Source organism: Hylaeus anthracinus, unplaced genomic scaffold (genome assembly GCF_026225885.1).
Source record: "Hylaeus anthracinus isolate JK02 unplaced genomic scaffold, UHH_iyHylAnth1.0_haploid 11981, whole genome shotgun sequence".
NCBI classification, from domain to species: Eukaryota; Metazoa; Arthropoda; class Insecta; order Hymenoptera; family Colletidae; genus Hylaeus; species Hylaeus anthracinus.
In genome coordinates, this window is record NW_026534329.1 from 2789113 (window position 1) to 2801823 (window position 12711).

At 39.3% G+C, this 12711-nt stretch overlaps 3 protein-coding genes across 6 annotated transcripts in view; 2 read left to right on the forward strand and 1 right to left on the reverse strand.

Moving 5' to 3' along the window:
• On the forward strand, nt 1-2155 carry LOC128885396 (guanine nucleotide-binding protein-like 1). The gene is made up of 5 exons (XM_054139425.1): nt 1-198; nt 278-597; nt 672-1317; nt 1403-1825; nt 1901-2155. Exons 1-5 carry the CDS (start codon nt 105-107, stop codon nt 2131-2133), a joined length of 1716 nt encoding a protein of 571 aa, XP_053995400.1. The 5' UTR covers nt 1-104; the 3' UTR covers nt 2134-2155.
• LOC128885395 (serine/threonine-protein kinase tricornered) overlaps nt 1-12711 on the forward strand; it is a 249157-nt gene that overhangs the window by 135928 nt on the left and 100518 nt on the right. The gene's annotated exons all lie outside the window — the stretch shown is intronic.
• Nucleotides 2127-12711, reverse strand: part of LOC128885394 (otoferlin-like) — a 27180-nt gene continuing 16595 nt past the window's right edge. For 2 of the 4 annotated variants that reach the window (XM_054139418.1, XM_054139415.1), the window contains 20 exons: nt 12047-12390; nt 11531-11841; nt 10930-11173; nt 10462-10698; nt 10016-10324; nt 9722-9874; nt 9429-9629; nt 8770-9021; nt 8620-8670; nt 7883-8184; nt 7143-7507; nt 6731-6913; nt 5935-6664; nt 5690-5860; nt 5401-5570; nt 4996-5314; nt 4726-4924; nt 3449-3667; nt 3256-3356; nt 2127-3010 (listed from right to left, as the gene is read on the reverse strand). In XM_054139418.1, coding sequence (XP_053995393.1) covers nt 2830-3010; nt 3256-3356; nt 3449-3667; nt 4726-4924; nt 4996-5314; nt 5401-5570; nt 5690-5860; nt 5935-6664; nt 6731-6913; nt 7143-7507; nt 7883-8184; nt 8620-8670; nt 8770-9021; nt 9429-9629; nt 9722-9874; nt 10016-10324; nt 10462-10698; nt 10930-11173; nt 11531-11841; nt 12047-12390 — 5042 coding nt within the window. In that variant the 3' untranslated portion in view covers nt 2127-2829. The remainder of the gene's footprint in view (nt 3011-3255; nt 3357-3448; nt 3668-4725; nt 4925-4995; nt 5315-5400; nt 5571-5689; nt 5861-5934; nt 6665-6730; nt 6914-7142; nt 7508-7882; nt 8185-8619; nt 8671-8769; nt 9022-9428; nt 9630-9721; nt 9875-10015; nt 10325-10461; nt 10699-10929; nt 11174-11530; nt 11842-12046; nt 12391-12711) is intronic. The other 2 variants (XM_054139417.1, XM_054139416.1) reach the window with 2 other exon arrangements.

A 12711-nucleotide genomic window follows, 5' to 3' on the forward strand; every position in this document is an offset into this window, starting at 1 on the left:
GCTGTCAGTGTGCACAGTTCCTTCTTGGATGCATCAGTTGTGATACATAGGTTGATATAAATGAAAAACGTTTTTATAACGTCGAGGTTAAGATAGACAGAAATATGCCGCAAGGAACAAGAAAAAAACCATTTAGCGGTAAAGCAAAGAGACAACAATTGCAAATTAAAAAACAACGACAAAATCCAACTTTGTCTAGTACGTATAATGTACCTATAAATGAAGAATTTCATACATTAATGATTTGGAGTAATTGATATCACATTGTAATCTACAGCTGCAAGTCACAGTAGAGACAGTGGAGAAAGTTCAAATGATATTGATGATTTTGCGTACGGTGTACAAAAGATTAATAAGCAACCGAAAGATGGGAATTCTTCCAAAAATAGGTATGCTTTACAATTCTTCCAAGAAACTAAGGAAGAATTGATGAAACGAAGAGAAGATGCTAATAGAACTATCCAATGTTTATCATACGAAGAACTAGAAGTTTCTGATGATTACTTCCCATCAGAAATTGACATGCCCAAAAGACCACCTTGGGATTTCAATATGACAAAACAACAGTTGGAACTAAGAGAACAAAAGTACTTTACAGTAAGCAATTGAAATTTTCAATTACATTTATATTGGTAAAACTTTAGAACTGGCTAATAATTTGTTGCATTTAGGAATATCTCAAAGAAATGAGAAAAGTAGACAACATCAGCTATTTTGAATTGAATTTAGAAACTTGGAGACAGTTATGGAGAGTTCTTGAAATGTCTGATATTTTATTATTTATTATTGACATCAGATATACTGTCCTAATGTTTCCCCCATATTTGTACCATCATATAACAAAAGAGTTAAACAAAGACATGATTTTAATATTGAACAAAGTTGATTTAGCTCCTCCAGCTCTAGTAGTAGCATGGAAAGAATATTTCCATGAGATGTACCCTAAATTACACATTCTACTGTTCACTTCGTATCCTACTTACAATTTACATGGTAATACATCAGAAACAGAAGGACTAAAAATGAGTCGTAGAAAGGGAAAATTAATAATGGCTGCAGAAGGAGCTCAAAAATTACTAGATACTTGTAATGAAATTGTTGGAGATCAAGTAGATTTAACTTCTTGGCATAAAAAAATTCAAGATGAATTGCAAATGGAATTTAGTTTAGATGAAATTGATCATAAAGACAGTGTTACTATTACTAAAGAAGATACAAGTTATTTTAAGCATGAACAATATAAAAATGGAGTCTTGACTATCGGTTGTATTGGATGTCCAAATGTTGGAAAATCCTCGTTGATGAACGCGTTAATGGGTGAATATTAATGGTTTAATATGTTTGAAGTTTAGAGACGACGCTGTCGAAATATTCCAATGTGAAATTTTTATACGCATTCTAGGAAAGAAAGTTGTGAGCGTATCGCGCACACCTGGACATACTAAACATTTTCAAACTATTTTCCTTACGAAAAATGTTTGTCTCTGCGATTGTCCGGGATTAGTATTTCCATCGATAGTACCGAAGGAACTACAAATTTTAATGGGTTCCTTCCCAATAGCTCAAGTTAGGGAGCCTTATTCGACAATTAAATTCCTTGCGGAAAGAGTAAATCTACCGAAAATATTAAACCTTCAGCATTCGGGTAGGGAAGATACATGGTCCGCGATGGACATTTGCGAGCATTGGGCTATTAAACGAAACTTCGTAACTGCACGGGTTGGTAGACCTGATACATACAGAGCTGCTAATGCATTGTTGAGAATGGCGCTCGAAGGAAAAATTTGTATGTATGTGTATCCGCCAAATTGGGGTGTCAGCAAAGGTAATATTCTTAGATTAGAGGTTTCTTAGGTTAGAGGTTATCTGTTTGCATTTCGTAATAAATACAAACTTACAGAAAACTGGGAGGACCATCCTGAAGTTGAATTCGTGAGGTGGATTCAAGCTAGAAATAAAGCAGAAGATGTTAACGAGGGTAGAAGAGTGTCCGTGTCTTCAGAAGAAGAAGATACAGACGAACATTCGGAAATAGATTCAAACGAAGAATCCGACGATTCCAATAATACTTCGGACGATGAATCGAAGATACGCGTGGTTAATAAATTCGAAATATTGTCCGCTGATCTATGAAAAATGAACCCTTTATTGATTACATTTTCATATTTTTATTAATTCCTAATTACATATTATTTACATTAAGCTATCTATTTACAACGATGTAGGTTACAATATTCGTAATGAATTGTCCCCATGAAAATTTTATATATTACACATATTGTTCTGCATCTAATGGCTCTTAATCATGTGTTCTACTACTATTTATGTACACCTCACCCCACTTTTCCTACCATATCGTTGGTCCACTATACAGTAATAATTTAATAAGAACGCTGTAGTTGTCTAAAGCTGAAACTGTTTTTTCCTTTTCCTATTAAAAATAGCTTAGAAAATGATAACATATTCCAGCCATGTAAGGTAGTCGCTAAATGTAATTTTTAAGGCCTATGGAATTTGTACGACGGGGCGTAGCGCGAAACGAGTAGATATTAGATATCCAAAAAAATAATTTATTTTTATTATTCCGTATAATTCATTATGTCTACATCACGCGTATACTGTATTATACTTACAACGTACGGTAACGAAGTAATTCTTGATATGAATTCAATAATATCAAACAAGAAAATTATTTTTCAAATATTGGACATTATATGCAAGAATAAACAACAACGCGAATACATTCAATTCTCCCCTACTATCAAAATATCGTCCTTTATATTCCAAATGATACAGCTACGTTCGACTAAAGCATACAAATCGGTACGCCTAAGCTCCTAACAATTTTTTAACAGAATAACCCGGTATAGCGTAAAAGAACAACAACAGAAGTACCACTATACCGATGGTTATGATAGCTTTCAAAATAGCCCATTTGTAGTTGTGCCACACGATGTATTTAATCGATTTCAAGGGGTTTAAGAACCACATGAAAGATGCGTCGGGCCGACTGAAACAAAATACTAGTTACGAACAAGAAAAATGTGTGGGACATTTTTTAGAATAAGTAGATGTTCATTTATCAATTGAAATTTAATATTCAACTTATCATATTTACGATTATTCATTTCTGAAAATAACTTTGAGTTGTATATTACGTAACTTTCCAGAAAATTATATATGTACAATGTAATTGTAATTTATGACAATTAATAAACATATTATATAATTTGCATATTTCACTTTGTTACTTACTTTGGTTTATCGAGCGGATCGGGTTCGTTTCTGCCGAATCCAGCTGGATTTTTCTCAGCTTCCTCTTTGGATAGCAAATGAATCTCAGCCTCGACTTTTCCCTATCGAAAATTTGCAACGCGAAGTAGATTCACATTTTCGTAAACCGCAGTAACGCTTCTATATAAATTTGAATATGAAGAAAGAAATTTACCGTTAATTCCATGTCTTCGTTTTCTTTTTTCACATAGAAGGGCCACCAGCCTTTTATCCGTTTCTGTTTGAAAATGTTTACCATTGGCACGGATCCGTCGGTCTTCAACATACTCAACGTGCAAAGTTTACTATTTTTCGCACCACGTGGAAACCGATTTAAATCGAGGGTAATAGCACCTAGAAAATCATCGGCGGAAAAATGATCCGCGTCCCAAACCTGTGAAAAACATCGCAAAAGTAGACAAAATTCGAACGAAACTAAAAAAGAAAAGTGGTTTCTTTTAGTAAGGGGATGTTCTGGTTCAAACGATTGAACTGTAGCCGATTTTCTGGAATTTTTTTCGTTGAAATGATAAAGAATATTGAAGCAAGACTTTCCCATAACGATAAAGTAATAGTAAAACTACTTATTTATACTGTTTTCATAGTTACTCGATAAAGTATTTTGACGTGTATGTATTATTTTAGATTACTGCACAGTTTTAAGTTGTATCAAAAATGCTTAAACTGATGATTTTTTGAGAGAAGATGATTTTTGTGAGCGAATGACAATGCAGAATACTTAAAATTTTTGAAATTTAAAAAATTTTTATTTATCTAATTGGCCATCTAGCGGTGAATAAATCGAACTAAAATTCCGACCTCCGATCAGCGCACCACCGGGAAAACGCCCAAGTTTGTCCTCGATTAATTCCTTTTTCCAACGCTAGATGGCGCTAGTTACGTTGTTTTTTACCGACCTGTCGGTACATTATCGTCAAATGTCGGTGCATTACCATCATGTCGGTAAAAAAACCGCGGAAGTGGCGCCATCTAGCTGTAAGAAAAGGAATTATCGAGGACAAACTTGAGCGTTTCTCCGATAGAGGCGCTGACCATACTCCGAAAAATAGTTCGGCATGTTCACCACCAGATGGCTAGTGAGATAAACAAAACCTTGAAAAATTTGTAAAATTATAAACAATGTCCACACCCATTCTCTCACAAAAATTATCCTCTTTCAGAAAATCATTGATTTAAGCAAATCGGTTCACCTATCACTGAGAACAATGCGTTTAAAGTTTGTCGTTAGCCTTGACGCTATCTTTATTTCCAAATGCACTTTCATTTAATTTGTTAATTCGGTAGAAAACAACGTTAAATGTTTGTTTAACCTCTTTGACTATATAATTGACGTATTTGACGATAAGTAATAAATGCTCTAAAACTGCAACTTTTGAGAAATTGGTATTTTCAACCTGGGAAACCAGAACACACCCTTAACATCAGCATTACTTGTAATTCTAATCGAGCTGGAATCTTGCACTCGGTCTCGTCCCAGCTGAAGAGACTCTCCTTTCGATTGATGACAATCTTCTCTTCCGCCACGAGATAATCAAACGGAAATATGAAACGCCAGTTGAAATTCCCTTCCCCGGTTAGAGATCGATAGTGGATATCCGTGGATTGGCAATCTTCTGGTCCTTTCAACCATCTGTTCAAACGTGTAAAATCCGTACTGTATACATTGCCTTCCGATTAACTTTACCTAGAAAATCATCGTACCCTTTCACGTAAATATCGCTCATCTTCTCGCCCGTGAAGAAAGCATCGTCTTCCAACACCACGTCGTCCGTATTCCAAATAATAATCCTGAGCTCGTAACTCTTTGGCTTCCTTGGCGAAATGTCGATCGATGGTCCTGGCGAAGGCATATCCATGGGGAACATGTCCACCCACAATTCTAGCTTTCCCTGTTCTATTCCTGGCTTCTCAGGATTGTAAAGGGGTCGTGTTTCGACGTGCTCGGGAACCAACGCGCAACCAATTCGCGGGAAAGCATGCCATTGATGAAGAACTGCCAACGCAAGGTGTTCCTCTATGCCTAAACGAGTGATACAATAATATCCATAAATAAATAACTTGCGAAAGATAAAAGTCGACATCTGAATGCAAATGAATGCCACTTGCCTTTGGAGTGAACGTAATATTCCATTTCTTCGTTCGATAGAGAAAACGTCTTCCTACCGATTGTCACTTGCCCATGAGAGTACACTGGACCATCCACCTTCCCTTCTTTGCAAAGTTTCGATAAAATTTGAGTTGGCTTCATGGCGTCTCTCCATTTGTTGTAACCAGATCTGAAATATAGTGGGAACTATCTTTCACGATGTTATGGACTATGGCATACGCATTAAATCGGACCACAAAAATTTGTATCATCCGTGACCTTCCATCTTTTCAAATAAAGGAAACTTACTCGTCGTATCTTTTGGCTGGACCGCAAGTTGCGCGATGCCTACTATAAAATCGATTTTCCAAATCAATCTTCGTCTCACCGATCATGTCGTCGGCGCCTACCAAATCCCAGTCCAGCACTTGAATAGTCAACAACGAATCCTGAGGAAAGGTCGCCTCTATTTCGAAACACCTTCCAAATAAAATCAAATTTTACTTCTCCAATCGCGTCTACGAGAGTGAATTATCGCGAATCCGTACACGTACTTGCCAAACACGGGATTGAGCTGCTTCGACACGTAATTCTCTTTGTCGCTGATCCTCTTGCCACCCAGTTGTAGAACAACATAAGGATCCGCCTTGCCGTTCAAATCGCACGGGTGGAGATCGTTTGCTTTGACGATGTAAACTCGCACCAGTACGTGAATCGGTTCGTTCGAAGGTACACCTTGGAAGAAACCGTATTGAGGGTCGAAGCCCATCACCGTGTGATCAATCAGGTCTTTCGGAAGTGGCCACTTGTAAACCTTTAGAGCGCCTTTGAAACTGCCGACGATTCGGGACTCGTCTTCGGGTTCGTCGCCAGTTTTCTTGCCACGATACAGCTCGAACGTGTGCAACCATTCCTTGAAGTGTTCGAACTCTGGCTGAGCCTCCAGCTCGTTCGGATAGATTTTCAAAAGAGCTGTTTTCGGGAACTTTCGACAACTGTGCCTGGGGCTGAGTTTCGAGACGAATCTTGCCGCATTTGCGGTCGATTTTAGGCCGAATAGTTTCTTCGCCGTCACGCCAGGGCTCTTCTCTCCCGAGACGTTCCCTTGACTTTGATTGTAACTCTCCTCCATGTACATCGAAGCGGTGCCGTTCGATTGAGTTTGAAAAATTGATTTCTCTTTACGGAGTTCCTTGTTTTCCTCTATCATCGCTTCGACGGAGGCAAAGTACTTCGTCCACCAGTCCTGGCAGCCGTCCTCGTCCTCGAAGACTGAGAAATCCCCTGGAAAAATAAGCCCACGTTTTTCCGTTTACTTCCCATCTCGTTCGAGAGAAATGGCAAGCTTACCAGTGCTCCCATCGTAAACCAGGCTTTGCTTCTTTCGTATGTTTTGCTCCGTTTTGTCTTTCTTCGTTGGCCATCCTGGGTCTAAACCCAAGGTAATGATCGTGTCTCCGCAATTGAATTCGAGATCTGCCAGGGACTCTGGTAGAGATGTCTGCTGGTACTTCGTTTTCGACGCGTCGAAGCCTACGTTAAAATGAAACAGAAGCTGATAAAGAATTTCATCTACTAGATGATTGCTTCTACATTTTGTTTTTTATAATCAATGTATCTTCGAATGCGTGACTGAAGGAAGATTAAAAGTCTTTTGTCTTTTCTTTGCAAATAAATAGTGAATTTACTTTAGAAAGACACGGAATAAATTTATACACCCAATAATTATTAGAATGAAATAAGAGTTATGCGTATACATCACCTGTATATTGTTGCAACTGATAAAGATTCTTTTTCCTCTCTTCAGCGTCCTTCGCTCTCTTCGTTTGCGGACAGTACATGTACTTGTGAATAGAATTGATCGTATGCGTGCCAACGAGGGTGTATCTGCCAAAGCTTCTGCAGTCCACCGCTCTGATTGTCAACGGTGGCCGATAAAGTTCCTGTTCCGGTAGCTCCAGCTCCAAGAACTTGATCGGCGTATTGAAATTCGGATTCTTCTTTGCATTCGGTATCACGGAGGAATAAAGGATGTGACCAGCGCACTCGACGTCCACGCGCGGCTTGTCCACGGTTAATAAATGTACCCTCTTCAGATCTCGCAAGCCCCAAAACAAAACCTCGATTCTGTGGTGTAAAACAAAGTACAAAGTTAAATGCTCATTTTTATCCGGCATTTTAGAATGTCGTCTTGTATGTTACTGTAAATAAACATCTATTATTGATAAATGAACCTTTGACTCGTGTCCCTAAAGGAATTGCTTTGTTGACAGTCTATAGTGTGTGATCAAAGGAGTTCAATCGATATTTTTTATTCTTAAAGGAATTTTAAAATTGTATGTTATTGAACAAATACTCGAATGTCAAACTTTTATATAATTTTATTTTCTTTGCAAAAAGTTATCTTTTCATCGATAATCCCAAAAGAGCTAAAAATTACAAATTAAGTCCAGAGTAATGGAAAGAATTAGGAAAGCCTTTGGAGAACGTGGGAGGTCTCACCGATATTTGGAGAGGGTTGGTCGAATGCCAATAGGAACTGGAAGAATAGGTCCTTGGTCCTGAGCAACGGCGTGCGATTGAATCGTTCTTTCCTTCGGGTCCGGCAGCGTTGGAAAGCCATAATCTCTGGTGGAAGGATACTCGAGCAATTCGAAAACTGCAAGAAGCTCGCCCGCCCTCGCTGCGCCTCTGGTCACGTCGTACCACTCCAAAGATGGAGGAAATTCTGGTGGCGTGTAAGTTTCCGAGGCGAGCTTCACGTGAGGTCGCGCGACTGCTCGTCCTATGTATTCCGACTTGCCCTAGAACGTCCCGTGTTCTTCTCAACCGATCTCCACGAACTTCTAATTTCATCCACAAGTCGAATTATGCACACACAGGGGGAGTGATTTGTTTTTAACTATCATCGAGCATTTTACTCGTTCGACAAGATTTTTTTGTCATTTTATCCTTCAAAATTTTGTCTGAATAACTACTGGTAGCTAGTTTTCGTGGCGGGGACCTCTCTTAAGTAATACCGATGAACCGAAAAAGAACTAAAATCAGGGTCGAAACATACAAACGATATTCTTACGCTGTGCTTACTTCTATCGTAATCGTCGTGCAGCCGATAGCGAATAGCGAAATGTGAAAGCGTGTCGTGTTGTGCGTATGTTTGATGTCTACAAGGGTAGAGTGTTGTGGCGTGTGGTTAATAGTGTAATTTGATATCTATATGTCGTATGTTGTATACAAACTGTTAAAGCAGAGCCCTCATGCAGTGTTATGTCCGTAGATACAAAATGACTCTGTAAAAAGAGAATTACAATAACATAAGAAACACAATATCGCGATATACGAACGAAAAGGGAGATTGAAATTCGAGAAAAATTACAGCTCTGACGCACCACTTTATCTTGGTCGAAGATCTCGATGACGATCGACGGTGGATCCTTTTTAATCTCTTCGTCGGTGCCGTAGATCAAGATATCGTCGAAGAGAAGCAGCTCGTCCCACGTGGGACTCAGAGTTTCGTCTATCACTTGCGTGGACTTGCAAAACTCACCGCAGATTACTCTCGCGAATGGATCCGATAGACCGGATGCGTCGCTGCCGATCAAAGATCGGGCTTGATACATGTGCGCTCTCAGCTGAAACTTCTACTCAATAATTATTACAAAATTACTTGAGAAAGTGTAACTGCATACTGCAAGTGCGCCGGTGCACTTGGGGAAAAATTCTGTTTTCGGAGGGTGATGGAAGTCGTTAAATTATGTAAAATTTGTTTCTACGAATCTACAGTTAATCCCATAAGTATTCGTACCCTCTGTATTTATTAAAGAAATTTGTCTAATTTAAACGAATGCTTCAATTTTCCAAATGAATTTGTAATTGTAAATATATTCATGTGTAAATACTATAATTGAAATTCGACAAATTATTTCAATTTCTCATCTTTGCTTGACCCTTTTGGACCCGACTTCCTTTTAAAGAGAACAACATTATTTTTCAATGGATGGATACCAAGTGACTGCATCGGAAAGGTATTTACGCATCAGACACGCACGTGTTTGTCAACGTAATGTATAATAGTGGGTGGTAACGCTCGCGGCCTGTCGACGTTCTTCAATTCATGGCTGAGTTCGTATCCTTTCGGCAAGCCTTGGATAAAGTACTTCTTGTGCTTCAAGATACCCAGCCACATGTAAATTTGCAGCTTCGTCTGTATCGCCCAGCCGGAAGGTCCGAACTTTTTCTTTCCTGGAAGCTATCCGTTTAACGTAAGATAAATTTGCTGGCAGACATATTTTTGTGTAAGTGGTATCAGACGGTGGCTAATCAGACAACGTCATAACATACTTTGAGAAACATGGTTTGCACTTTGCCACAGTATCTGCCGCATTCCTCGTCAACGATCGAGTAAATCAGTTCCCTTCCTGGTATTCTTTGATAAGCCACTCGTCGTCCTGCGCTAATTACCCAAATGAAGACATCGGGTAAAGAATCTTGAGGCTGAAATTATAAGACAGGGTTTTATATTAAACGAGTTTCACATTGCCAAATAAATTTTTCTATTACTTACTACTATAACCTATTATTATTTACAAATATTTATAGGACTGATCTAAGAAGCTAGGTTCGTATGATACTCACATCTTCGACGAGAAATTTTAACTTTTGCAAGTAACCCTGAGCCGTCTTGAATCTTTCCTTGAAGCTACTTTTAGTGACAACCGCTTTAAGGTTTCTCCCCATGATTCCTATATTCTCCAATTCCCTTTGACAGAGTTTCATTCTCTCCTTGTCGAGCTTCGTTTTCCCAACCCCTGGCCCGGTGAGACACGACTTGCTGATGCTGACGTATCGATTGCAGTTGCTGCTCAATTCCTCGAGAGCGGATTTCAAGATTTTCTCGCTCGAGGAATCGTCTGCGTGCAGTTGTGCCTCCGAAAGACCTTCTTCCTAAATCAAAGTCGAAGAAACGACGGTGTAATGCCGTAACGCGTCCATTGTCGATCGATATCGAACCTCGAGAAGGTCTTCGTGATCGTCGTTGATTTCATTTCAAAATGGCTCTGAGATTTACGTCTTCCACTTACCAGCTTGTCGGCGATTTTGCTAATTATATTGCTGTTGTACATTCTACGCCTGTAATCTGGCCAAATACTTCGAACATGGAGACAAGGCTTGTCGTCCCAGTATGGTAAAAAATAATAAGTCTTGTCGTGGGTCATCGGTTTGCATGCTGGAGTGGTGCTCTGCCAGGATCCGCTCAACACCTCCAGCAACTCCTCTTGCTCTCCGCTTGTCCCGCTCTTCGGCCCTATCTCGCACATCTAAAAACGACAAATCCGAACGCCTTCATTATCAACAGCGTTTTGCCATCTAGTGTGCAAATTTTGTATATTAAAATTTTAATCATATTATTTCGATACTTCCTACATCCGTTTTAATTGAAACCAAAGCAATTTTGATCTGTAAATCGATTTCAACATAAACATCTGCTATCACGCTTTAATATGGTATATTTTTTAATTTTATAAGTTGTCGATATGTACGAAACTAACTTTGGAGCTTTCGTTGTGACCGTCCAAGGCGTTCCCCGCGTTTCCTATCGATATTTCAAAGTACATCGGTTTGTCGCCGAGTTTCTTGTCGATCATTGTGGCGTCCATTATCGCGGAGAAGAGGAAAAACTCCTCGTTCCTCGCGTAAGCAGTTTCGTTGACGATCACAGTTGGTTCCACTTCGACCTCCGATGGAGTCATCTCAACGTTATCACTTATTTCCGTTCTGATCGCTATTAATAATCTGGAATGTGACAAGTACGAGTCGTTTCAGTGAAAAATTAAACAACGGTACCTAACACCATCTATAGGATACAATGAGAAAAAGAAACATTTTAGAATGTTTAATTGAGCCATTCATTGCACAAATCGATTAACTCCGTTAAACAAAAAGTTGACTATTGCGATGCAATAATGTTTCTTAAAATTCCCTGTATAATATAAATTTAAATAAATATTGAAAAGAGTTCTTTCCTTTTCAGGAAAGTTATTTGAAATATATAAAGATATGACTACACCAAGTTCTTTGGCACTTGAATTAAAGATTTTTCAACAAGTGGAGTTAATCGATTCGTGCAGTGAACAGCTCGATTAAGAAAACCTTGCTCTGTAAGAGATTCCTTCGCCCAGTCCCGTGTTCAGCGTCGAGTGTTCGTCTATGAGGCTGTAATCCCTAATGCTTCCGTAGAAATGAATAAACGCTGGCCCAAACGTGGGTAGGAATCCCCTTTCGCCGTCGTTGCTAATTTGCTTCAGATCGACGAAATGCGTGCCAATTACGGTGGCGTGAACCGGGTCGTTGTCGCATAGCTGAATTTTAATCCTTTGACAGAGGGGTGGAAACATTTCCGTGAAAACGATCTGTTCGTTCCAAACCGGCGCGTAACTGTGCCTCTTAACGCTCGTCTTACCCTGAATTATATGAGAGATAGATAACAAGTTTTTTTTTTTTTCGTTTACACAAACAGCGATGTCGGAAACGAAAATGAAAAATCTACGATCGCCAATTGCGATCGTAGATTTTGTTGTAATAGCAGGTTGTTCTACAAATCATTATGCCACTTATCATATTATGCGAAATCTCGTCAAAAGCTTGAAAAAGTTTCACCGATCTTACGGTCAATCCAGCAAAGGACACTTGAACGTAAGGATCGACGAGATCCTTGACCTCCCCCGTGAAGGCCTTCTTCACGTTCGCCATGATGCTGCTGTTCATTTTCGGTAAACCGTCGGCTCTGTAAACTTTAACGATGAACTTCGCCCTTTGCCTCTCGATAGGCACGCCATCCGGAAGCAACAGATTCCCCTCGATGTCGTCTTCGTCTTTTTCGCTCTTCGGAGGTATTTTCACGGTGTCGCCTTTTCCGATCACGCTTATATCGCACTTTAGGTAGCCCTTTGGACCACCAGCCACGTCGTCTGGGTCCGTTAGCAACGCCCATTTATGGTAAAACTGGTGATCTACGGACCAGACAATTTTGTGAGACCGTGTCTCTTATTAAATAACGACGCACAAAGAAACAAGAGAGTCGAAGCGAAGAAACGTTTCATGAATAATCGTAAGACACCATTCAATGGGGTGATATATGAACGTGTAGGAAGATGCAACTCCTGCAGTCATTCGCTTCCGATGAAAATCTGTTCTAATTAGATATTCGTATTAACGATGTGAACTCATGCTCAGATTAGGTTAATACTACTAATTCTGAATATAACTATAGTGGGAATGGAAGAATTAACCGATATCTAACACGATCAGTCTACTTTTAAGCTTGTTAATTT